A 26,544-nucleotide genomic window follows, 5' to 3' on the forward strand; every position below is an offset into this window, starting at 1 on the left:
GGGAAAAAATGGGAAATTAAAATTTCGGACTACACAAACTACACTCATGCTCATAAATTAAGGATAATGCTGATACACGGTGAAACAATGCTCTGGTGAGCAGTTTGTGGGTTTAAATCACCTCGGGGTGTGACCATGCGGTGCATTTGACCTGTGGTCATCGCACAGTGGCGCTGGCAGCAGTCCACATATGCAGAGGTGTGTTGGCGCATGTCAGAGTTTGGTGTAGAGAGTATGTGTGCAGACGTGCTAATGGTAACTATGTGTTGAAAATTGCTCAAAGAAAACATATTGATGACATTATGAGGGGTAGAATACTAGGGCGACTGGAGGCTGGTCAAACACAGCAGGTCATAGCACAAGCCCTCCGTGTGCCACAAAGTGTGATCTCAAGATTATGGCAACGATTCCAGCAGACAGTATGGGACATCCACAGTGTACAACACCACAAGAAGACCCATATCTCACCATCAGTGCCTGCAGATGGCCATGGAGATCTGCAGGTAGCCTTGCTCGAGCCCTTACTGCAGACACTGGAACAGTTGTCTCCAGACTCACAGTCTACAGTCAACTGAACAGACATGGTTTATTCACCAAGAGACCTTCAAAGTGCATTCCACTGACCAATGGTCACAGGAGAGCTCGTAAAGCCTGGTGTCAAGAACACAGTACATGGTAATTGGAGCAGTGGTCCCAGGTTATGTTCACGGACAAGTCCACGTATAGTCTGAACAGTGATTCTCACCGAATTTTCATCTGGCGTGAACCAGGAACCAGATACCAACCACTTAATGTCCTTGAAAGGGACCTTTATGGAGGTCGGGGTTTGATAGGGTGGGGTGGGATTATGATTGGTGCACATACACACCTGCATGTCTTTGAGAGAGGAACTGTAACAGGTCAGGTGTATCGGGACGTCATTTTGCACCATTATGTCCGCCTTTTCAGGGGTGCAGTGGGTCCCACCTTCCTCCTGACAGATGATAACATGTGGCCCCACTGAGCTGCTATCGTGGAGGAGTACCTTGAAACAGAAGATATCAGGCGAATGGAGTGCCTGCCTGTTCTCCAGACATAAACCTCATCGAGCACATATGGGATGCTTTCGGTCAACATATCGCTGCACGACTTCAAACCCCTACGACACTTCAGGAGCTCCGACAGGCACTGGTGCAAGACTGGGAGGCTATACCCCAGCAGCTGCTTGACCACCTGATCCAGAGTATGCCAACCCGTTGTGCAGCCTGTGTAGGTACTGCATGGTGATTATATCCTGTATTGATGTTAGGGTACATGTGCAGGAAAAAAATAAACTAACTAAACAAGTATTAGCACATGTGTTTTGGGACGGTTTTCTCAACTTATCACCAATACTGTGGACTTACAGATCTGTGCCGTGTGTGTTCCCTATGTGCCTATGCTGTTAGCGCCAGTTTTGTGTAGTGCCACATTGTGTGGCGCCACATTCTGCAATTATCCTTAATTTATGAGCCTGAGTGTATATGGTTTGACAATTCCTAAGAAACAGTCAGTAGATGGTGTTGGTAAGCAACAGGTCACAATTGAACATCCTGATTGGAAGTAACAGATATACATCAGTGTGGTGTCTTTGGATAGAAGTTAGTTAAACATAAATATTAATTAACGCCAGAGGCTAGTGCAAAGAGAACAGGGGGTTGTTTCCATGACCAGAACATGGCAGAATATGAAAATTTGGTCATATATTTGCAGCCAGATTCATATCATTGGCTTGTATAGTTCGTTATTTATGGTTGGCTCTTCATGAGATGCTAAGATAACACAGGGTGGTGTCCTCATCATGAGTGGATACAGGAATGGTTGGGTAGAGTTCTGTTCATGGATGAAATGCAGTTTTGCCCGGAAAATGAGCCTGACTATGTCGCACACCCCAGTCACACATTATGACCCTGTCAGTACTGTGGAACAGGGACAATATGGCAACAGTAGTGTTGTCATCTAAATCAGCTTTATGTTAGCAGTATGTATCGCGCTACTTTATTTGTAGAAGTGCTACGATGATGACAATCTATACATGTGAGAGCCTGTGATGGTATGAGCATTTTGTGATGAATAGAAAACATCTCTCCGATCCACAACACACCAACAGAGTAGTACCACAAGGAACTGTTCTGGATCCCATACGTTTTCTAATATATACAAACTATTTTCCTCAGAGTTTAAAGCACAGAAAAATAATACTATTTGGTGATGAAAGAAGTATTATGACCAGCAACAAGTCACCAGGCATGCTAATGGAAAAGATTGAAGAAATTCTAAGGAATGTGTGTAGGTGGACACAAAAAATAAGCTAACTAAAAAAGTATTAGTTTCCCTACAAACAATTCCCAATAGTGTAAATCTAAGAGTGAATGATGAGGATGTAGAATGCATATCAAACACAAAATTTCTAGGACTGCTTGTGGCCAACAGCTAAAGTGTACTGAGCATATTACAATAATGGGAAAGCAAACCACAACAGCATGCTATGTATTCTGAATCATAATTTCAGCAACTAGCAGTTCATGAGCAAGTGTAACACATTTTGCATATGTCCATTCAATAATTAGTTATGGCATAACCTTGTGGGGAGGAATGGGCAGAGTATTAGTGAATCTTCCAGCAAAAAAAAGAGCTCTCTTTACAAATCATAAAAAAGTAGTAGAAGGCTCCGTGCATTGCCTTGTTTAATAAAGCTTTAAGAATCCTTATAGTTTCATGTTATCAAATTAACTGTTACAAAAAATAGTATAAAATAATAGTTATATAAACTCTGCAAATATTTAACATTACTCAAGTAATACTGTATGTCGGAGGACAAATCAGAAAGTCTTTGTCCTCTTTTAGCCAAATTACAGCTGTAAACCTGCAGTTAGCATATCCATTCCCAGAGGTTGATCTTTCTTGAACTGGAGCCGCCCTATCTGCTGGTAGCTCCACAGAATGATGTTGCTGCCAGTTGTTGAAGATGTTGGTTGTGCTTCACAAACCTACAGTACACTCGCAGCAAGGTGTGATTCATTTTCTATGGAACAAGGGACAAACACCCTTCGAAATTCACAGGGAAATCCAGCCCATATATGGGGAAAAGTGTCTGACTTTGGAAAGTGTGAGGTGGTAGTGTCGTGAGTTCACAAAAGGCCACGAAGACTAACATGACAATGAGCATTCGTGTGTCACTGACTGATGACAACATTTCCCATACGAATGCAACAGTGAAAGCAGATCGGCATGTGTACCTGAAGATCATTTCCTAGAAGGTTGGCATTTCATTTGGGAGCATTTACAACATTGTTTCTCAGCCTTAGGGCACCAGAAGATTTCATGTTGGTGGGTGCCTAATCAGTTGGATGACACGATGAAAAGCAAGCAAATGATTGCTTCATTGAATCTTCTGTAGTGGTATGCCAAGGAGGGTGCCAGTTTCCTTAACTGCACTGTTACTGGTGATGAAATGTAGATATAGCATTTCATGCCAGATTCAAAGCAGAGCATGGTGTGGAATCATCTGTGACAAAAAAGAAAAGCCTGTTCACTGTCATCTGCTGGGAAAGTGATGTTAAAGAGTATTGTGGGATCACCATGGACTGCTCCTGCTGGATCGTATGCCATTAAGTACAACCATCAATGCCAATAGTTATTGTTGCTCACTGCCACAGCTGTGAATTGCCATCAGGAAGAAGCACCGAGGGATTCTTGATATGGGCGACACGTTTGTCCTCAATGACAGTGTGAGGCCACAGGTGGCGATCAGAACTGCCGACAAGGTCTGGTCATTTGACTGGGAGAGTCTGGTCCATCTATCATACAGTCTTGACCTTGCCCCTAGCGACCTAGTGATTTCCACATTTTCATTCCACTGAAGACATTTCTGACATGTCATCAGTTCAAACAATGAAGTCAAGACAGCAGTCCAGTGGTGGTTCCACAGTAAGCCAGATGAATTCTACCGCACAAGCATCACAAATTTAGTGCTGCATTGAGCCAAATGTCTGAAATGGTTTGGGGACTATATGGAAAAGTAGTGTAAGATACATAGAACAGTACATATGAGGGCTACCCAGAAATTAACAGACATTTTGGTCTGTCGCGGCGGTGGGCGGGCTACAGCCACCATCTTAGTGCCATAACATTCCTACATCCAGCGGTGGTAGCATTTGGTCTGTATCTCTGCTACTTTGCTTCCTGTGCCGCATTAAAATGGCTGCTGCAGTAGAAGATGCCACCACTCCGGACATTCCTGAGGTGTGTTCTGTGATAAGGTTTTTGTTGGGAAAAAGCTGCAAACTAATTGAAACTTATCACAACCTTTGTGATATGTATGGAAAAGGAATAATGAGTGAAAGTCAGGTGAGGCAAGGGCGCATTGATTTTAAAAATGGCTAGACCAATGTTCATGATGAGTACAGCAGTGGTAGGCCTAGCCTTGTGACTGACAAACTAGTGATGAAAATCAATGACAAAATTAGTGGAAACTGTCATTTCACGATGACAGAACTTTTGCAACATTTTCTCCACAGAGTTTGGTGCATTAAATTGTGGTGGAGAAGCTTGCTTATGGCAAATTTTGTGCTAGGTGGGTTTCCAAAATCCAATCGCAGAAAGTAGATTTCTAGAGAGATGGTATTGGAAAGTTTGTGCCACAGTAAGAGAAGAGCCTCAATTTGAATGGCAATTATGAAGAAAAATAGCTTAAAAGTGTATCTTTAAAATATATATAACAAAAATTGATTTCATTGTTTTGTTATTTTTTTATTTCAAAACGTCCATTATTTTCTGGATAGCCCTCACATACATCTACATCTATATCCATACTCCGCAAGCCACCTGACGGTGTGTGGCGGAGGGTACCCTGAGTACCTCTATCGGTTCTCCCTTCTATTCCAGTCTCGTATTGTTTGTGGAAAGAAGGATTGTCGGTATGCTTCTGCGTGGGCTCTAATCTCTCTTATTTTATCCTCATGGTCTCTTCGCGAGATATACGTAGGAGGGAGCAATATACCGCTTGACTCTTCGGTGGAGGTATGTTCTGGAAACTTTAACAAAAGCCCGTACCAAGCTACTGAGCGCCTCTCCTGCAGAGTCTTCCACTGGAGTTTATCTATCATCTCCGTAATGCTTTCGCGATTACTAAATGATCCTGTAATGAAGCGCGCTGGATCTTCTCTATCTCTTCTATCAACCCTAACTGGTACGGATCCCACACTGCTGAGCAGTATTCAAGCAGTGGGCGAACAAGCGTACTGTAACCTGCTCCCTTTGTTTTCGGATTGCATTTCCTTAGGATTCTTCCAATGAATCTCAGTCTGGCATCCACCTTACCGACGATCAACTTTATATGATCATTCCATTTTAAATCATTTATGGAATTAACTGCTTCCAGTTGCTGACCTGCTATTTTGTAGCTAAACGATAAGCTAAATGATACAGGGTGTTTCAAAAATGACCGGTATATTTGAAACGGCAATAAAAACTAAACGAGCAACGATAGAAATACACCGTTTGTTGCACTATGCTTGGGACAACAGTACATTTTCAGGCAGACAAACTTTCGAAATTACAGTAGTTACAATTTTCAACAACAGATGGCGCTGCAGTCTGGGAAACTCTATAGTACGATATTTTCCACATATCCACCATGCGTAGCAATAATATGGCGTAGTCTCTGAATGAAATTACCCGAAACCTTTGACGTGTCTGGCGGAATGGCTTCACATGCAGATGAGATGTACTGCTTCAGCTGTTCAATTGTTTCTGGATTCTGGCGGTACACCTGGTCTTTCAAGTGTCCCCACAGAAAGAAGTCAAAGGGGTTCATGTCTGGCGAATAGGGAGGCCAATCCACACCGCCTCCTGTATATTTCGGATAGCCCAAAGCAATCACACGATCATCGAAATATTCATTCAGGAAATTAAAGACGTCGGCCGTGCAATGTGGCCGGGCACCATCTTGCATAAACCACGAGGTGTTCGCAGTGTCGTCTAAGGCAGTTTGTACCGCCACAAATTCACGAAGAATGTCCATATAGCGTGATGCAGTAATCATTTCGGATCTGAAAAATGGGCCAATGATTCCTTTGGAAGAAATGGTGGCCCAGACCAGTACGTTTTGAGGATGCAGGGACGATGGGACTGCAACATGGGGCTTTTCGGTTCCCCATATGCGCCAGTTCTGTTTATCGACGAAGCCGTCCAGGTAAAAATGAGCTTCATCAGTAAACCAAATGCTGCCCACATGCATATCGCCATCATCAATCCTGTGCACTATATCGTTAGCTAATGTCTCTCGTGCAGCAATGGTAGCGGCGCTGAGGGGTTGCCACGTTTGAATTTTGTATGGATAGAGGTGTAAACTCTGGCGCATGAGACGATACGTGGATGTTGGCGTCATTTGGACCGCAGCTGCAACACGGCGAACGGAAACCCGAGGCCGCTGTTGGATCACCTGCTGCACTAGCTGCGCGTTGCCCTCTGCGGTTGCCGTACGCGGTCGCCCTACCTTTCCAGCACGTTCATCCATCACGTTCCCAGTCCGTTGACATTTTTCAAACAGATCCTTTATTGTATCGCATTTCGGTCCTTTGGTTACATTAAACCTCCGTTGAAAACTTCATCTTGTTGCAACAACACTGTGTTCTAGGCGGTGGAATTGCAACACCAGAAAAATCCTCTGTTCTAAGGAATAAACCACGTTGTCTACAGCGCACTAGCACGTTGTGAACAGCACACGCTTACAGCAGAAAGACGATGTACAGAACGGCGCACCCACAGACTGCGTTGTCTTCTATATCTTTCACATCACTTGCAGCACCATCTGTTGTTGAAAATTGTAACTACTGTAATTTCGAAAGTTTGTCTGCCTGAAAATGTACTGTTGTCCCAAGCATATTGCAACAAACGGTGTATTTCTATCGCTGCTCGTTTAGTTTTTATTGCCGTTTCAAATATACCGGTCATTTTTGAAACACCCTGTATTTGTAATTACCTGTTGTACCTTACTTTAGCTAATAAAAAATAGGGGCAAAGACTTTTTCATTTGCCCTTGTATATAGTTACGCACATTTAAACCATATTCCATGTTGTATGTATACATTCAAACTATTTGTTACATGAAAGAAAACCTGTTTATTGAAAAATAATTGCATCACTGTTAAAGATTAGCCAAAAAGGATATGTGATCTATCTAGATAAATGTTCATCTTGGAAAATTACCTGTTATGATCAAGAGCAAGTATACAACACAAAAATGACCTACACTACACAAACAGAGTATGTTACACAACAAAAGAATATTACATTTCTGTATTTTAACTATGTGTAGAGCCACAAATGTTTCTCATGTACATATTTGTTTAATGGCTTCATGTAATCCAGCCAAGTGAGTACTTTCTTATCTCTTCTATAGCAAGCGATATTAGTGTTTTCACTTAATGGCCTCTAATCTGTACGTATGTTGTTGTACATTAACCTGAAAATGCAAATCATTATTGCACAAGCAGTTGTAACTTGAACTCTCAATAAATGACGTTTAGCAGCTACAAGTGGACTCTACAATTTTATAGAAGATTTTAGCACAAAAATTTTTAGAGGATCTTTGAACTACATTTCACATGTGTTTTTAAATGATATTTACTCTGAACAACCCCCACATAATTAATACTGTCTCTGGATATATATGCTGTCCCTTTTTCCCCCTAAGGTAAGTCTTTCTGCTCCCGGGATTGGAATGACTCCTTACCCTCTCCTTTAAAACCCACAGCCTTTCGTCTTTCCCTCTCCTTCCCTCTTTCCTGATGAAGCAACTGTGGGTTGTGAAAGCTTGAATTTTGTGTGTGTGTTTGTGTTTGTTAGTGTCTCTATCAACATACAAATGTTTTCGTTTGGTAAGTTACAGCATCTTTGTTTTTAGATATATTTTTCCCGTGTGGAATGTTTAACTAACTAAATGGAAGTGACAAAGTGCAAAATGGCAAATTAGGGAGGGCTAGAAGAGAAATGAAAGGTGGTAAAAGTATGCATGAATATAGGAAAGACACATGCTGCATATTGTAAAGATACTGGTTGCACATGCAATATTAAAGAATTTTTTTGGAGAAATGAGAAGCATCTCTATAAATATCATCAGTTGCTCATTGATAGGCCAGTTATAAGCAAAGAATGAAAGGTTGAAAGAATATATAGAAAGGCTACAAACCTGAAGACAATATTAAGGAAAGGGAAGAAGAAGGGGATGAAAGTGTGATGGGGAACACGATAAAGCAAGAATAATTTGACAGAGCACTGAAAGACATAAGTCAAAATGACAAATGTGAATTACATGACATTGCCTCAGAATTACTATGAACCCTGGAAGAACTTACGAGGAAAAAAACTGTTCCACCCAGTATGTACAACATATAGGAAAGGTGAAATACCCCTGGACTTACTCCCAATACCAAGGAAGGTGGACACTGACAAGTGTGAGCAACTGAGGCTTAGGGAACCATCAGTTTCTGAATAACAGTTGAAAAATATTAACAAAAAATATCTACAGGCAGATGAATACTGCCAGAAGCTGTCTTGGGGAAAAACAGTTCAGGGTTTAGAGAAAATCAGGAGCATGCAAAGCAGTATGATACTATTATTTATATTAGAAGATAGGTTGAAAAAAGGCATATACCCATCTTTACAACATTTGTAATTTAGAGGGAGCTTTTGACAATGTTGCTTTGAGGTTTGTTGATGGCATTCTATCAGACACAGTAAAGGACTTGGGAGATCTGTTGAATGGAAAGGACAGTGTATTGAAAAGGACTTGGGAGATCAATTGAATGTAAAGGGCAGTGTCTTGAAAAGAGATTATAACATACTTATCAACAAACATAAAATTAGGGCAATGGGATGTAGTCAAATTAACCAATTTCACTAGCAATTCACTAAAAGTAACAGATGGGTTTTGCTATTTGAGGAGCAAAATTGCCAAAATAAAGATAATATAAAATTCACATTGGCGACAGCACAAAAAGTGTTTTTGAAACGGAGAAATTAACACAAAGTATAAATTAAAGTGCTAGAATGAGTTTCCACAAAGTGCATGAAAGCGAAATGTCGGTGATACACAGTACACACAACAACAGAACATAAACTTCTGAAATACAATGTCACAGAAGAATCCTGAAATTCCTTGGGTAGATACACAAACTAATGAAGAGGTTGAAGGGGTACCACACCACAATGGGAAGAGCTTCGTGACACCATTTGACTGAAAGAAGACTGAAGATGGAGCGCAGCCTGAGACATCAAGAAATAGTTATGTTAGTAATGCAGGTAAGTGTGGAAGGGGTGGAGAGGGGTAGAAACTGTAGAGAGACCTCCTGGCTTTACAATAATAAGCATGTTCAAGAGGATGTAGGTTGCAGTAATTATGCTGAGAAGGAGCTTGCAAAGTATAGAGTAGTATGGAGAGCTGCATCAAAACAAGTCTTTGGAGTGGAAACCACAGCAACATCATGAGTTCCATCTATCAGATGATAAGTCTAGGATGAAAAGCACCTCCAGCATATAGCATCACATGTTTAGTGTGGCCCAGCTTATTTCCTGGCTATGTATAGGATCCTTTACACCAAAGGACTGCAGCCCTAACACTGGTGCCATAGGCCACTGCCGACTTGCAGAAGGCACTAGTCCCGATACGAGGCCCGATACACGGTACGGTGAGTTCTTGTGTGCTCTGTACTGCAGTATGAGGGCATCACACCCCCTACTGACGTTTTGTTGACATCATAAGAAGGGCACCACACACAATGACTGCCATTTGTGCCCCATTGCCAGCTTCTTGGTACAACTCACATTACATCACTGACAAGTGTCCAAGTCCTGTTGTGGGACATCAAAAGTGTGCACATTGCAGCTGTATGATGTGATTTTGTGCAAATAATGTAAAGAATTCAGATAGAAAGGAAATATCATTGTATGCAGCCAATTTGTTCATTCATTGATTCACACATTATGTTCTGTCAATCACATCATAAAACAGAAGCCTTCCGAGATGTAGAACAAGTCAAGTAATCCATTAACAGGCAGAAGCTACCACTGCTGGCTACTTCTGCAAAATATATCAACTACAAATTAGGACTACCATTAATCTACTGACTGATAATTATGATAATTACTTCTAGCTTACTTTATTTATGATGTGTTTAGTATTTAAATTGGACAAGTGGCAAAATTTACAAAAATGAGTCAAAGTTACCTATTTAAAGTAAAAGTATATCACTACTAGGTGTAACAAGAACATGATTTAAACTCCATCATGTCTTTATGTTACAGACCATTGAACTACTGATCTTGTAAGAGAATGGGCCAAGTCTTGCAGGCAGTGAATTCACAGGTGGCTGCATCAAGGAATGGGCAACAATATTCATGTCGCAGCATTTTTATTTGGAATCTTGTGTTGTTATATTACACAACAATGTGACCATATCAGGAAGCAAAATAATACCTTATACTGTATATTGTTTGAAGTCTTAATATTTCATTTGTACATTGTAATCTAAATGAGGGCAGATTGAAGACATAAAATAACAATATTTCTCAGTTTATGTAATCAGTGTCTATCATAATAGTGATTCTTTTAGCATAATTTGCACTCCATTTTTTTATTGTGTTCAAAATCTATGTAAACTACAAACTTTTAGTGAGAGAAATCTTATTTTGTATTCTCCTCAGTTTTCTAATGTTCACCTTGACATGCTATTATTCAATTTACATAGAGATGCTTTTTTTAAATTATTATAAAGAAAAGTAATTACAATGTCACTTTATTTTAATTTATGTGCTTTTTCACAAGATTTTGGAATTTAAAAAGGATACATTTTTATTTTAAAAAGCGTAAAATTATATAAAATTGCAACACAGATCACTAAAAAAAAAAAAAAAAAAAAAAAAAAAAAAGAGAGAGAGAGAGAGAGAGAGAGAGAGAATTGTTTTGTCGCTAGAGGTTTTTCATTCATACTGAAAAATATGCCTTCAGTGACTTGTTCCATTTTGATACCAGATGCCTCATACAGTTGTTAGGAAATGTCCAGGACAGAATAAAAACAATAATATGAAAAGGATAGATTGACAAAGAGGAGTCAGTTAGTGAGTCACAGACAAGCACACTGAAAAGACTGCTGAACCTTTAAGCTTTCAGACCAAAAAGTCTCTGCTCAGAAATAGAAAACAAACACACATTCTCACAAGCACAGCTCACAGCAGTAAGGCCACATTGGCCAAGACAGTGGCCATGTGTGTATGAGAGTTGTGCTTCTGTGAATGTGTGTTTGTTTTCTATTTCTGAGCAAAGACTTTTTGTTATGAAAGCTTAAATGTTCAGCAGTCTTTTCATTGTGCCTGTCTGCCTTCTCTATGTTGTGAGTAGCACTCTGTCTTAATTCATAATGTTATTATAGGTATTGTACTAGAAGTATCTCTCGATGTGCTGACCTGCAGAGAGGAGTATTAGCATACTTCTACTCAACACCGTCATTTGGCATAATCTTCTGGGGCAATGCAGCTAAGGTCAAAACTGTATTTATTCTAAAGAAGCATGCAGTTAGAATATTTTGTGAAAGCTGATAACTAGATATCTTAGAGAAAACTCCTTAGGACCTAGGGGTCCTTGCACATAGGTGTCAATACATATATTCCGTAATGGTAATTGAGGCTAATAACAAGAGTGAATTTAGGATAAATTGTGCAGTGCCCATGACTGTGTTCAAATCAAGGGTTCTGGATGGATTTTTATGTCTTGGTGCAAAAGGCTGCAATAAATTACAGTAGACACCCAGCAGTATACTGAAAATTTCCAGATATCCAAAAATGAGTGAAAGCAAGCTCAACACCCACTCCTTCTACAATTTATCACAATATTTGGACCTGGGGATGTACCATACAGTCTGTGTAAGTCTAATGTTTCTATCACACACTGTCAGTACGTCTGTATAGATAGCTGACAGTATCCATCGTAATGTAAATGCTTTGTTTTATGTATCAGGTAAGAACAACACCTGACTAGTATAATAGATGGAGCTGTTAAATTTTTAAATAGCCTTTTCTGCTAACACATATACACTTACAATGAAGAGCCAAAGAAACTGGTGCACCTGCCTAATATCGTGTGGGGCCCCCGCGAGCACACAGAAGTGCTGCAACACGACGTGGCATGTACTTGATTAATGTCTGAAGTAGTGCTGGAGGGAATTGACACCATGAGTCCTGCAGGGCTGTCCATAAATCCATAAGAGTGTGAGAGGGTGGAGATCTCTTGTGAACAGCACATTGCAAGGCATCCCAGATATGCTCAATAATGTTCATGTCTGGGGAACTTGGTGGCCAGCGAAGGTGTTTAAACTCAGAAAAGTGTTCCTGGAGCTGCTTTGTAGCAATTCTGGATGTGTGGGGTGTCACATTGTCCTGCTGGAATTGCCCAAGTCTGTCAGAAGGCACAATGGACATGAATGGATGCAAGTAATTAGACACGATGCTTACGTATGTGTCACCTGCCAGAGTTATATCTAGACATATCAGGCATCCCATATCCCTTCAGCTGCACATGCCCCACACCATTACAGAGCCTCCACCAGCTTGAACAGTCCCCTGCTGACATGCAGGATCCATGGATTCATGAGGTTTTCTCCATACCCGTACATGTTCTTCTGCTTCATACAATTTGAAATGAGACTCATCCGATCAGGCAACATGTTTCCAGTCATCAAAAGTCCATTGTCAGTGTTGATGGGCCGAGGTGAGATGTAAAGCTTTGTGTCATACAGTCATCAAGAGTGCATGAGTGGGCCTTCTGCTCTGATAACCTACACTGATGATGTTTCATTGGATGGTTTGCACACTGACTCTTGTTGATGGCGCAGCATTGAAATCTGCAGCAGTCTGCAAAAGAGTTGCATTTCTGTCACACTGAACGATCCTCTTCAGCCGTCGTTGGTCCCATTCTTGCAGGCTCTTGCTCTTGTTGCAGCAATGTCGGAGATTTGACGTTTTACCGGATTCCTGATATTTCTGGTACACTCATGAAAAAGGTCATACAGGAAAACCTCCACTTCATCACTACCTTGGAGATGCTATGTCCCGCCACTTGTGCGCCAACTATAACATCTTGTTCAAACTCACTTAAATCTTGATAACCTGCCTTTTTAGCACCAGTAATGGATTTAACAACTGTACCAGACACTAGTTGTCTTATATAGTTGCTGCTGACCACAGCGCCTTATTCTGTCTGTTTACATATCTCTGTATTTGAATATGCATGCCTATACCAGTTTCTTTGGCACTTCTGTGTATATAGCACTTCTGTGTATATAGTAATCACATTTCACATTATTATCTGAGAGAGTAGATCAGCAGTAATCACAACATGTTGTTAGTATACTTTGCAGCAGGAGCATGCACTGATGACTTTAGGATTTTACTGTATAATTTGACTCTGCAGGAGCTCCCTCACGTTGGGCTTTATGGAAAGTAGTGTCTGAATGAATGAAAAAACTGCTGCATAAAAATAATAAATAGTTATCATTCATCACCAACAGAATTTATCACTACTAACTTAACAGAACCCCAAGAGCCGTGGATCTGCCACAGTGAGGTGGCTCGTGTGGCTCAACAATGCAGACAACGCCACCACACCTGCTACCACATCAGAAGGTTGTGGTGAGGTCACATCTCAACCTATGGTTCCTGAACAGGGGCAGCAGCCTCTTTAGTACTTGCAAGCAGCACAATCTAAATGATTGATCTGGGCTTGTAACATTAACCAACTTACTAAAAGAACTACAGTCACATTTCCTAATGAAATGCAGTTCTACTGTATCGTTTAATTATGTTGTCATCCTCTTGCATAAAATAGTCCCCCATTTGGATCTTCTGGCAAGATCTACACAAGACTTGTCATCAGGAAAATCAAATCAGGTGTTCTATGGGCCAGAGTGTGGCTGTCAGATATCTTTATCATATTATAGAATTTAAAAAGAGAAAAGGATACAGTAAAGATAGATACAGTGGTAATTAGTGAAGTGTGATGGTAGGAAGGATAGGGTTTCAGGTCAGGTGAGCACAGGATTATCAAGATAAAATCAAATAAGGGTAATGCAAGAGTAGACCCAGGTCTAATAATGAATAAGAAAATAGCAGTACAAGCAAGTCACTATGACCACCACAGTGAATGCATTATAGCCATCAAGACACAAAACCAACACCTACAACAGTAGCACAAGTTACATGCCTACTAGCTCCATAGATCAAACAATTTAATCACTGCTAATACATGATGTCTATAAACAAATGTTGCAGTTTTAAAAATTAATAATAAATCAATTTATCACTTCATATGGGCAAAACCTACAGCATAAGCAACTGTCCAAATTTTGTTTTGCTGCCCACTGTTCGCTTGCCATTCTTATTGCACAGGTGTAGCATCTGTTTCCAAGAAGGCACCGCAACAGGAAAAGGCTTTCTGTGAGCTCTGTTTTGAGGTGTCCAGATCTATGGTTACGGTGCAGCATGAGTTTTGTGCACAGTTTATGAAAGACCCACCACACAAGGATAACATAGATAGGTGGTTCCAACAGTTGGTGGAAACCAGATGCCTTTGTATGGGGAACAGTCCTGGCTGAATCCTTGTGTCTGATGCAAACACTGAAAGACAGCTCGTGGTGTTTCACCGAAGTCCTCACAAGTCACTTAGTTAAGCAAGGAGGGAATTGGTTATGCCAAAGATTATGGTGTGGAAGGTGTTGCGTGAGTGGCTATGTTTTAAACGGTACAAAGAGAGATTATTACAGGCCCTTACACTAACAGGCATGACTTCTGTGAAGAGCTTCAGTTAAAAATGGAGGACAGTGATTTAGTAAAAAGACTCATCCCTTGCAGTGAAGGCACTTTCCATTAAGTGGCAAGGTGAACACACACAATGTCCGTATCTGGGGATGCGAGAAACCTCATACACTGATAAAGCGTCAATCTGACTGTCCAAAAGTAAATATGTTCTGTGTGGTGTCACACAAGAAAGTGCGCGGGTAATTCATTTCTAGAGATGTTAGAAACCTGGTTGTTACCCCATCCAAACTCCAGTTATGGCGATTACATTTTGACACTGGACAGTTCTCCATCCCATTTTCTGGGATGTACAAGAGTTTCTTAATTGTATTCTTCACCAAAGCTGAATAGATGTGCTGCAAAAACAGACATCAGCCTTTTCCCCGGGTCACCTCATTCACCAGATTTAATACCCTCCAATTTCTTTCTGCGGGGATTTGTGAAATACTGGTTTTGTGTGTTGCAATACCTGTTTCCCTCGAGGAAGTGTGCGATCAGATAAAGCTTGACTACAGACTGTCACAGAGGACATGCTACATCGAGTGTGGGAAGAATTTGATTACTGTGTAGATGTTTGTTGTGTGACCAAGGCTACACATAATGAAGGATTGTGATTAATGCATCAAAAACTCAGACATTTGCTGCTGCTTATGCTGTTAGGTTTGCCGGTAAAAAGTAATAAACTGATTCAGTATTAATTTTTAAAACCACACCATTCATTTATAAATGCCCTGTACTTGATTTAAGAAACACCATGAAAGAGAGCTGGAGATTCTGAAATGTTTTAGATTGATTATATAATGGTGAGACAGAGATTTCAAAATCAAATTTTAAACTGTACAATATTTCCCGACATTTGAAGACAATATAATGAAAAACTGCAAAGTTGATGAAGATGATATGGAACATATCTATACCTACAGTCATAGTCTGCAAATCACTATATGGTACATGTTGGAGGGTAACTTGTACCACTGCCAATCATTCCCACCCCTGTTCCACCTGCAAATGTAGTGACAGGAAAACACCTGCCTATCTGCCTCCATATGAGCCCCCATTTCTCTTAGCTTGTCTTTGCAGACCTTATGCAAAATGTATGTTGACAGCAGAAGAATTGTTCTGGAGTCAGTTCCAAATGTAGGTGCTCTAAATTTTTACAATAGTCTTTTCCAAAAAGAATGTTGTCTTCTCTCTAGGGATTCCCAACTGAGTTCATAAAGCATCTCTGTAACACTTGCAGGTGATAACAAATACAGCAGCATGCCTCTGAATAGCTATGATGTTTTCCTTTCATCTGACCTGGTGGGGATTGTAAACATTCATGTAGTACTAAAGAATGGGTTGCACTAGCGTTCTTTATGCAGTCTCCTTCATAGATCAGCTACAGTTTCGTAAAATTCTCCCAATAAACCAAAGTTGTCTCTTCATCTTCCCTATTACTGACCTTATGTTCTTGTTCCATTTCTTATCACTTTGCTATGTTATGTCTAGGTATTTAATCAACATGACTGTCAAACAGCAACCACTAATACTGTTTCCAAACATTGCAGGAACGTCTCTCCTACTCATTTGCATTAACTTACATTTTTCTACATTTCGAGCAGTTTTCTATTCATCACATCAAATAGAAATTCTGTCTAAGTCACCCAATGTTGACACTTTGGCTTACACTACAGAGTCATCAGCACAAGTCACAGATTGCTGCTGATGCTATCCCTCAGATCATTTACATCTATAAACAAGAGTTGTGCTGCCACACATCCCTGGGGCACTTCTGATGAAAACCTTGTCTCTGATGAACACACACCATCCAGAATAACATTCTGGGCTCTATTATTTCAGAAGTGTTTGGGCCACTCACACAGCTGGGAATTTGTTCCATATACTAGCACTTTTGTTAAAAGTCTGCAATGAGGCACTGTATCAAATGCTTTCTGGTAATCTAGGAATATGGAATCAGCCTGTTGCCCTTCGCCTGTGGTGTGCGAGAAGGGCAAGCAGAGTTCGTACAACTGATGCTTTTTAAATACATCCTGATTTATGGACAAAAGCTTTTCTGTCTAAAGGAAATTTTTTGTACTTGAACTTCAAATATGCCCAAGAATACTGCAGCACACCAATGTTAAGGATACTGGTCCATAATATTGCAGCTCTGTTCTTTGGCTTCCTTATATACAAGAGTCAACGGCACTTTAATCCAGTGAGACAGGATTGCAGCCTATTTCCAATATTTCTCAACTGGTATAATGAGCAAGCTGTGAAGGGAACCAAGAAGAAATTCTGAAAAGGATTTAAAAGTTCAGAGAGGTGAAACAAAAACTTTGAGATTTGACAATGACATCGTAATTCAGAAAGGACAGTTTTTTGAAAAGAAGGTATAAGGTGACTGCCAACAAAAGTAAAACTAGGGTAATGTGATGTAATCAAATCAAATAAATGGATTCTGAGGAAATTTGATTAGGAAATGGGATTATGAAATTAGTCAGTGAGTTTTGTTATAACTTATGGTGACTACAACAAGGAGAATAAAAATGTGAACTAGCATTAGCATGAAAAGCATTTCTGAAACAGAGTATTATGTTAAAATTTAATATAAATTGAAATGTTAGGAAGCCTTTCTGAAAACTGGAAGATATGGAAGTTAAATGTGAACAGTAAACACCATGGTCAAAAGGTGAGTTGTGTTTGCATGAGTATATGTGTGTATATTGTCTACTTCAAACTATTCCAGTTGTTTGAGAGCTCACTTTCTGACAGTCTTTTTGTTGTGCCTGTCTGTGACTCAGCATCTCCACTATATGGTGAGTAGCAACTATCCTTTTCATAATACTGTTACACTTCATCCTGGATTTTTCATTGGAGAACAGAATCTTTAGAAATGTGATGCTACAGAAGAATGCTAAGGATAAGATAAGTAGCTTGGCTAATTAAGAAGGAAGGATGAATGAAATTGGGAAGAAATGAAATTTTTGACTAAAAATACTGATTGGTGGACAGGATACGTCATCCAGAATTGACAAATAAAAAACTTGATAATGGAGGGAAGTACTGGGAGAAAAAAATTGGGAGAGGGGTCCAAGATTTGACTACAATAACCAGAATCCAAGTGGTGGGTCACAACAGTTATGCTGAGATTAAGATGCTTGTACAGGATGGAACAACATGGAATGTTGCATTACACCAGCCTTCAAAATGAAGACCAGAACAACACACCTAAAAAGCAATGCAAATATATAACAAAATGTAAAGAGGGGTTATATTAATAACAGAGAGCACGCAATCACGGAAACAGAAAATATTACCCGTAAAGAATGCTGAATACTGTAAGGGCAACAAATGAATGAAGACTGATGAATGGTAATATCTGTAATGAAAAAAATAAACTTTCACAAATACAAAACTGATATAGCAATTGAAATAATTTTATGTTAGTGCAAAATCCTACAGTTTTATCACAGACTGCTCAATACATTCTCCTTCCTTAAAACAGTTTCTTCTTTCATTCTGAGAATAAAAGTCATATTTGCAAAATTATTTCCGTGTATAGTCAATGTCGACTGGTGACTACATTGGTATGCATTTAATTAAGATCAGTGACAAACATAAGACTTTCACACTACAATAGGAAGTATAAACTCAAAAGTCCCTAATTCCATTGCTTGTTCTCTAGAGCAAAGGAAGCTGCTTCCACTATGTAATGTCAGTTTCCTATGACAATGTGATGTGCCCATCTACCATATACCACACTTTTATCACGTAAAATGTATGAGCCAGTAGTTCTTAAAATTACGTTTGGCATTTTGAGAACTGTAGCTTCAAATTAATTAATTGAGATGAAGAACTAGAATTAGATACTGCTTAAACAACAGTTACAATAGCTGCCATTTATTTTCTGTCTCATATGCAAATAGATTAAATTTTGATGCCAAAAATTTGTGATTGAAATCGGATTTACCAGTATAGCACTCAATCCAAAACAAAACAAACTCAGAAAATTTTGTTTAAAATTTACTTGCTGGTATACTTAATTCATTTGTTATATGCAGAATGTAACAAGCAGAAACCGCAAATAGTTACTATATGTTACAACTGTAATCACAGCAGATGTAATTTGAAGTTAATTGTTCAGTAACAATTGTTACATCAAAAAATTGTGTAATTTCCACGGATATTTCTTCTTCATTTTACTTTCTGGAGATGTATTGACTTGGCATATATTACTTGTATACTGGCTGTATAATATGTAATCAACAGGACCAAATAAATAAAAAAAAATGCTTCTCAAAAAATATCTGTTAGATGGAGCTTTTGAAATCTTAATGTCATTAGCGCAAATACGAATAACTGAGGTATTTTCCAGACAACTCGTTCTCATCTTTGACCTTATGCCTATTTTTAGTTGGGGGTTGAATCGTTTTATTTCAGATCTGATTTTTGATACCAGCAGCAGAAAAGAGTTTCCACGCGGAACAAAAAAATTAATAAATAAATAAAAGTTGTGAGATGATCTTCAATCACAACGTGCTCAATTGTCGAGCGCTTTAAATGAGTTACGGGATATGTGTCCCACATCACCACTACTCTCAGGGAGTTTACTCTCGCTTTTTATGTAAGACCACAGGCAAATAATTCACGTCACCCTCTGGTGTCACTTTACTTCCTAACTGTCTGTGAACAGTGTGCAGCATGAGTGTTCCATCTGCGTAGAAAATCTTATTCCTTCCCCATATTTGTCGTCTTCATTCGTCCTCCTATTGCAAAGGTACGGTCCAGGTAGAATATAAGTAACACATGGTATCGTGCTTTTGGCCTTACCTTCGCAGGAATCGGATAATAAGAGGAGGCCGATAAATACAAGAATACACTCCGTTGCCCCTACCCGGTAGCAGATTTTCATAATGGGAACTATGACATATAACGCAGGCGGCTAACGTAGCAGCAGCTGCAGTCACCCACTTTCCGACACTGCATACCTGCGGAAGAGGCGTGCTCGCCGAAGGATTTCTCCTCCCCACCCCCACTCACCGGGTCCCGTTATCCCTCGCAACTTGTCCTTCTCGAAGGCCAGTGACTAAGTCGCTAGCCAGCAGCCAGCGCCGACTACGGCGAAAGAGGGCAGCGCATCGCAAGTCGCACGGCTTTGTGCTTTCCAGAAGATTTAAATGAGCGAAAGTTAGCGTCTAACGTGGCGTTGACGGAGTCAGTATAGACCTACAGATGGAGGCTAAATTCGGGTTGGGGAAGGAAATTGCCCGTGTCATTTTCAAAGGAACCACACGGGCATTTGCCGTAAGCACCAGGGAAATCACAGAATCCGGTTGGCCGAACAGGGATCTGAACCACCATCCCTCCGATTGCGAATCCGATTCCATAGCTCGGGTTAAGAATGTTTCATTTAGTGTTGCCACTTCGTGGAAGTTAGAAAACAGATTTCGCCAACACAAAGTCGTTCAAAGTTAATTTTAACCCTTAACTCATGAGGTCAGTTTTCTGCAGTGCATATTACGAGGTACAGTCTCTGGAACCCCTATGTTTCAACTGAGATTTAAAGCACAAATCATTTGAAATTTTTAACTTAAGTTATATAACATTTATTTTTACAATTAATTAAGTGTTGTTTAATCACACCTCGTTGATTTTAATGGACTGAATAAAGACAGCAGTATTTGAATTTTTATCAGGCAAATTCACATCAGATATTTAAAGAGTACACATAAACGAACTGTTAAGAGAACTGATTTTACATTCTGAAAAATTACAGTATCTCAGTAGCAAGTAAATTATCACACAATTTAAATTCTAGGTTTCAAACTTGCACATGAAACTGAATTCAACAAATACAAAAAGAAATTCTGAAAAACTGACATTCTGTTCTAGAATTTACGTTTCGCTTTACTACGACTTAGGACACATTTAATTTGAGCTAACACTTGTAAGTATTTCTTTGGAGATACGGGATGGTGCCCATCGCCACGGTCCTTAAGTTCTTCCTCTGAATGATCGTCGTTTTCGTCTGCTTCTTGATCTTTATCGTTGACGTCTACCTCCATTCACCGACTAACCATTACATCAAACTTAGTATCGCTAAAATTGACGGATCCCTGCGAACACATTTTGTACTATACTGAGGAAAACAGGTGCATAATTCACGAGGCGCGGTTTAGAAAACTCCAACGCGTGTCAACAGCACGAGTGAACAACAAACAAAGACCGTGATAATACAACTGACAGTAAAAGATAGGAGGGTCGGCGGTTTAAGGAGGGGTATAGAAGCATTCACACAGAATTGGTCGTTGAGGTTCGATTTCGAAAATTCTACTCGTCGTCTGAGACACCACACCTCGGAAGTTATGGGTTAAACGTTGCGCAAGGAACGGTAAGTATACTTACCACCAACTGTATTTCTTTACTGCGATGATAGGAATTCGTCTTATCGTACCAGCAGTCGTTTGTGTTTGTTGTGAAATATAGCTTTTGATTGTCGCTAACGTCTAGTTTGCATTTTAGGGGCCTCAGGAAGGATACGTCCCACCAAATAACGTTATTTTTAACGCCAGTGGGAAGTTTGCTTACCACCAACGTATTTTTTTAAAGAGATATGGGAATTATACTCACAACAAAATTAATGTCTTACCATCTGCTGATGTGCCTGACATCATGTGGTAGTACCAGGTGAACAAATACTGCTACAATAGTCAGTCCTGCTAGTTGTGAGGTAATATTGTTGTCGCTTGTGAAGTGGGCGCACATTGCTTCTTTTATGCAGTACATATCAGTGGCAGTCAACCTTTTTTGCCTACCGCTCACTTTTGTATCTCTGTTGGCAGTAAAATTTTCTAACTGCCCGCCAGTTCTACAGTAATGGCCGCTTATAAATTAAGAAAGTTACTTTATGTTGCAAAATTTATAAAGCAGAACTGCAGCAAGTTAAAGCATTACTTACCAAATACTTAACGTCAAAATTTTATGAAAATCTAATTAAAATTTGTTTAACCCCCAAATTCCTTCTGCCCACCATGAAACCTGGAACGTCCATAAGTGGGCTTTACGGACCAGCTAGACGACCACTTGTATTATAGAGTACTATTGTGGCTTGCTGCTGATATTCAAATCCGGCACATATTGAGACTGCTTCTTCAGAAGTTCGGTGTCATCAAGGCAATCTCGAAACTTGTGTAGTGACAGCTCATAATAGCTCACGAAATGACAATGGGAAGGATACTTATCACGATAGTTTTTGGTCTTAAATCACAAAACTAAAATTATCGAATATTAAAGACAGTCTGTAACACTCCCGTGTAATACGACACCATGGAATTAGCTTCGCTGAAATGTGCCTACGGAAGAGTTAAGTGAAAGTACCGATCATTACATAGTAGAATGGCTATGAGAGGAACATGTAAAACAAAACCTGATATTCACTCGAAAACGAACGACACGTGTGTCCTCAAGCGCAACAATAAAAAAGATTAATGTCTGTCAGTGATGGGTACTATTGTTTCTGCTCTGTGTTTTGAATTTCGAACGGTATTACATTAGAGGAAAAGAATCTTGAATTTCTTGCCTGGCAGCTGAAAAGCCTTCCATTTATTTGATATGCTTCACTTTTGTCGATCTCTTTTATATTGGTAACAGTCCGCCTCCGTAGCGCAGCGGCAGCGTTACGGCCTACCACGCAAGGGGCCCGGGTTCGATTCCCGGCATGGGACTGGGTGTTGTGTGTTCGAATCATTGACACGCAAGTCGCCGAAGTGGCGTCAACTAAAAAGACTTGCAATACGGCAGCCGAACCCCGAAGGGGATATCCCGGCCAATAAATGCCACACGATCATTTCATACTGATAATTCTGAAATAAATGTTACAGACTTTACACATCGTTTTTTCCCCGTTGGAAGGACATAGACGGAATCAATCCTTATCCCAATTTATCAAAGAATCGAACCCTCGTGTGTGAAACAGCTTCAATATCTGATTACTTCACAGGTGAGTGCAAAAAAGGTTTTATATTATATTTAAGTTTTGTTGGAGGTCGTCAAGTACTCCAATTATCAAACACTGGATGAGTGTAGTATGGGTAAGACTTACCGTCTGTTTCAAGAAAAGCTAGTTTTTCACGCGTTTCAATGCTCATGACATCATATCAATCGAAGTATGTGTTCCATAAAGATATAATTTTACAGGTGTATTCAGTGGTATATATGGATACTGTTTACAAAATCTGTTGCGAATAGAGTTAGCAGTAAAAAAGTAACAGAGTAAAACGACGTGCCCGCAGATGAAGTTCTATTACCTGAACAGCGAAAATCTAGAAAGCCATAAACTATTTTCCTTTCATCATTGTATGGTGGGTGTCCACAAGGAAAATTTTTTCGGAAAGGTTTGAAATTATTTGTAAATTTTGTTGGGAGTCACTAAATGCTGTCATTATCAAATACTGAGTATACTCTTGGGAATTTTCGCGCTGTGAGTTAAACGCTGTCTCACGACATATGAATAGTTTCTAACTATAAGTGCTTGTCTTAACTGTGTTAAACCTGTAACATATGATTTATTTCTTAATGAATTGATTTCAAATTTCTAGATTCGGCCAATAGTTATATGAAATGTTCTTCTTCGGCACTTCATGGATTAGACATTGTTGCCCGTTTTGGCTTCGCAGTTATTATGTTAAATACTAGCTGACATTATCCGTGTATTCATTGCGCCAGTTTTGTGTTAGAAAAGGGAACAAAAAAAATGAACTGTGATTGTAGTGAAGTATGACAAATTTTTATTTTCTCGTATTCGTGAAAACACCTTTGAAATTATGACACAGTCGTACAAAGAAATAAGCATAATGTACAAATGTATAAGTACAGAATCTAAATTAAGAAACGTGATCCTGGTCAGTTTCTGTGCCGGCCGATGTAACCGTTAGGTTCTAGGCGCTTCAGTCTGGAACCGTGCGACCGCTACACTCGCATGTTCGAATCCTGCCTCGGACATGGCTGTGTGCGATGTCCTTAGGTTAGTTAGTGAGTAGTTCTAGGGGACTGATGACCTCAGATGTTAAGTCCCATAGTACTCAGAGCCATTTGAACAGTTCTGAACTCTGGGCGGAGCTGCTTCGCGTACACGCCTTACGGCAGCGCGTCGTGGTAGCTGTATAGATGGCTACCGCTTTCGCCTACAGCTGTTCGCTCTTCGAAGTTGACAGCTGTCAAAAGCGCTGCTAAGTGTCAGGGATTTCGTTAATGTTATTCAACTGCAGGAGTGCCTTAATGAGAATGAATTAACGTATTAAAACTTCATGCATGTTGAGGCATTTTTTCACTTATCTCATCCTTTTCTGACGTCATATCTCTTGAACTATGCATTTGTGTAGTTACGTACGTGGATACTGTTAACGAAAAGTGTTGCGAATAGGATTAGTAGCGAAGAAGTAATAGATTAAAACGACATGCATGATGCAGCAGTTTTTCACGCATCTCAGTGTTTTTAAAGTCATGTCTCCCGAACTACGTGTCGTACAATGATATAACCTTGTAGGCACATTCAGGGCCATATGTTGATACTGTCTGCAAAATGTGATGCGAACAGAGCTAGTAGAATAGAAGAAATAAATTTAAACGTCATGCGCAAGGCAGCTCTTTTTCATACATCTCTGTTCATGACGTCATAGCTCCTGAGCAACATGTGGTACCATGATATACTTTTAGCCGGCCGCGGTAGCCGAGCGGTTCTAGGCGCTGCAGTCCGGAACCGCATGACTGCTACGGTCGCAGGTTCGAATCCTGCCTCGGGCATGGATGTGAGTGATGTCCTTAGGTTAGTTACGTTTAAGTAGTTCTAAGTTCTAGGAGAGTGACCTCAGATGTTAAGTCCCATAGTGCTCAGAGCCATTTGAACCATTTGATATACTTTTGCAGGTGGATTAGCGAAACATGTGGATACTTACTGTGAAATTTATTCCAAATACAGTAAGTAATACATAAGCAATACATTTAAATGTAAAGCACACACACACACACACACATCCATTTTCATCATATGTATAAATTAAATATAACATTTTTGTTGGCCCTGGAACAAGGATTTTGCGAAAGGGGGATCCGATTTGTGAAAGAGGACCTCAAGAATGCTCACGCTTTTCATTTACCCTGAGCACACAATTTATTTTCATGTGCATTATTTACTTTCGGGCTGCCTCCATAAATTAGTATTTAATCTATAAGCAAGAAAAACTAGGTGAAAATTAATAAAACCGACAAATTGCAGGGACGGACTCCTGACTAGAGATGGAGGAAAAGGGATCTTACGGACATCTGTCCGGGTATCGCTGCCACGCCAAATGGCGCTGACGAATGAAAGTTCCTCTGACCACGAGCAGTGTGTTCCTTAGTGTTGCAGGCAGCGTTTGATTGACGCAGCGTTTGACCGACCGCCTGCGCAGGGTTCCATACTTAACACTGTAAAAACACAACCGTTCAGTGCTAAGGCTTCCCGCCAACAGGAGCTGTAGAGAAGAGGCTACGGAACAAGCCAGTACCTGCCGCATGCCAAGGTTGCCAACTGGTGGAGAGTTACGAAGGTGGAGGCCTTACTTTTCACTCAATCCTCGTACATTGTTACAGAGACTGCGGTCTCATATGTTCTGTACGAGTGGTTCCCACCGGCTCTGTACCAGTGGTTCCCACCGCGAGCTATGCCAGAGGGATCCGCAAGATGCTATTAGAATAAAAAATATATTAAATATATTTCGTATGGTAACAGTTTTTTTTGTTTTGGCCGCTTCTGCAGGAGCAGAGCTTTATCGAACGCTAACTTCTGCGTCTAGCGTCTTCCTAGAGTGTAAAGAGATCGGCAGTGAGCATGAGCAACTTCTTATTCATACGGAAGTAAGATGGCTTTCTCGAGGTAGGATCTTGTCAAGATTTTTTGAACTTAGAGACGAGGTTCGTGCCTTTCTTCTTGACACAAAGTACCCATATTTTCTCACTAACTTCTCTTGGCTTTGCACAGTTCCGTACTTAGCTGATGTGTTTGAACACTTGAATGTGTTAAACTTGAGTTTACAAGGAAAAAAATGTAGACATGTTCAAAGTTGAGGATAAGATTAGTGCTATGGTCAAAAACTGTCAGATCTGGGCGTCAAGGATAGAAAACGAGTCACTAACTAACTTTTCTACTTTAAAACAATTCTTGGAGTCATCAGAGGAGAGTTTGCCTGATCAGATCAAGATCAATGTACCTGAGCATCTACGCAGTCTAGCCACCACTTTTAGAGAGTATTTCCCTGAACCTGATGATAGATGGATTCTAAATCCCTTCAGCTGTGAAGAAATAGACAAAATCCAAGGCCTCACTGAAGAAGAGCAAGATCAACTTGTGGATCTGTCCAGCTATGGCACGATGATAAACATTTTCATCGCTTATAAAATTACAGAATTCTGGGCATCAGCACGCAAGGACTACAAGAAACTTGGAGATAAGGCAATGAAAAAGATCCTTCCATTTGCAACCACATATCAGTGTGAGCAAGTATTTTCTTCCATGTGTTCCATGAAAAACAAATATAGGAATAGGCTCGACATGCGGTAGGATTTCAGAGTGGAAGTTTCAAGGTTGGAACCTAATATTTCAGAAATAATGGACTCAAAGGTCAGATTGAACTTATCTCATTAAGAACTGAAAAT

The 26,544-nt window shown here is 40.0% G+C and overlaps 1 protein-coding gene across 1 annotated transcript in view; it reads right to left on the minus strand.

Moving 5' to 3' along the window:
* The window catches only part of LOC124605564, a 47,256-nt gene extending 27,404 nt beyond the window's left edge, over window positions 1–19,852 (minus strand). The window contains exon 1 of the mRNA XM_047137337.1: window positions 19,684–19,852. Within this exon, the coding sequence (XP_046993293.1) occupies window positions 19,684–19,765 (82 nt within the window). The 5' untranslated portion in view covers window positions 19,766–19,852. The remainder of the gene's footprint in view (window positions 1–19,683) is intronic.
* Window positions 19,853–26,544: the final 6,692 nt, after the last annotated feature.

Source organism: Schistocerca americana, chromosome 3, assembly GCF_021461395.2.
Source record: "Schistocerca americana isolate TAMUIC-IGC-003095 chromosome 3, iqSchAmer2.1, whole genome shotgun sequence".
In the NCBI taxonomy this organism is placed as follows: domain Eukaryota; kingdom Metazoa; phylum Arthropoda; class Insecta; order Orthoptera; family Acrididae; genus Schistocerca; species Schistocerca americana.